The sequence below is a fragment of the Octopus bimaculoides genome, chromosome 2 (genome assembly GCF_001194135.2).
Source record: "Octopus bimaculoides isolate UCB-OBI-ISO-001 chromosome 2, ASM119413v2, whole genome shotgun sequence".
Lineage (NCBI taxonomy): Eukaryota > Metazoa > Mollusca > Cephalopoda > Octopoda > Octopodidae > Octopus > Octopus bimaculoides.
The window spans coordinates 68039463-68041020 of record NC_068982.1 but is presented as its reverse complement, the minus strand read 5'-3'; the positions used below and the strand labels follow the sequence as shown (position 1 = coordinate 68041020).

The 1558-nt window shown below is 39.3% G+C and overlaps 1 protein-coding gene across 1 annotated transcript; it reads left to right on the top strand.

The window, feature by feature from the left end:
- Positions 1-818: 818 nt before the first annotated feature.
- LOC106884458 (uncharacterized) lies at positions 819-1175 on the top strand. The gene has a single exon (XM_014935859.1). It carries the CDS (start codon positions 819-821, stop codon positions 1173-1175), a length of 357 nt encoding a protein of 118 aa, XP_014791345.1.
- The last annotated feature ends 383 nt before the right edge of the window (positions 1176-1558 follow it).

The following is a 1558-nucleotide window of genomic DNA, read 5'->3' as shown; positions in this document are numbered from 1 at the left end:
AAGATGACCCATGCTAGCCACATCTTCGTCGCTTCCGAATTCTCTTTGCGATTCTGCAGCTTCTACGTGGTAGTGCCATACTACTATATTTCATAGCCTATAAGGCACTCCCTACCAAAAAGAAAAGAAATCTAAAAAAAAAAAAAAATAAAAAAAAAAAAATCATCCCGGGCCCTATATGTGAAGTTTTATTACTGTAATCATGTATGATATTTTCAATGTCATTACTTCTTGCTTCATGCTCAGCAGTAGTGCTTGCTTTTTATACACAGTAAGGTTTTCTGCTATAGCCTAGCCATAAGCTGGTCTTGTCGGGCCCAAAGATAACATTATTACGTTTAGCAGATACATTAGGAAAGGATATTTAGCTGACACTAACTGAACTTTTCACCTTCACACAGAATTTAATTCAGGCTATTTCTACCAGCATGAATGAAATAAAGTGCATCTGCGAAAAATTTCATTATGATGGTCTTGAAATGAAATATTTATCCAACCTCGAGAAGAGTTAACTGCTACTCTTAATTATCTTTTCTGTGCTTATCTTATCTGTCAAGTAAGTTCTCAGTTGGAGGTAACTTACTAGGTGCATTCATTCCAGAAGGTTTGAGACTTTGTTTTTTAGGAGAGGAAGTTATAGCTTGTCGCAGCTGACTAGTTTGAAGAATGCGGTCGGGACGTGAAGACAATTTCGAAGCTCGCTATGCAATAAAGATCTGTGTTAAACTGGGCAAAAAAGCGCTACAGAAACTTACGAAATACCATACTGCTTGTGGATTAACTTGTATGTGCCGAGCATCTATTTTCGCTAGCACAAGATGTTTAAGGACGGCAGAGAGGAGATGAGAGACGATGAGAAGTGTAGAAAGGAGAGGGACGTCAGAACATCAGAGCTGGTTGACGAAATGGCAGCTGTACACAGAACCATTCATGAAGATGTAAACATGTACAAAATTTGTTTAAAATTTATTCTCAGAGTACTCAGTGACGAACAGAAGGAAAGACGCGTTAATGAGAGTAGGGAGATGGTTGAGCTCTTTACCTTCATCCAAAGTGTACTTGAGTCTATGGTGACCTGTGACGAAAGCTGGATCTACCATTATGATCCAAAGACCAAGAAACAGAATACTCAATGGCAGCATCTTGACTCTCCCAAACCCAAGAAGGTCAGGTAAAGCAAGTCACCAGGAAGCTCATGATGTTCCCCCTTTTCGAGAGCAAGGGCATCATCTATATACCATGGGCTCCTTCTGGCCAGACGTCAACACATGACGGGCTTCATTCCCTTTCTGCCCTCCAAATCCACTTACAAGCATTTGATCGGCCGGGAGCTATAGTAGAAGACACTTGCCCAAGGTGTCACACACTGGTGGGACTGCACCTGGAACTATGCGGTTGGGAATCTAACTTCTTACCACACAGTCACACCTGCGCCATATCTGTACACATGTATACATACATAATACATTCTTACAGACAGACATATATACATATATACATATACACACACATTTATATATTTATATATATATATGTATATATATATATATATATATAT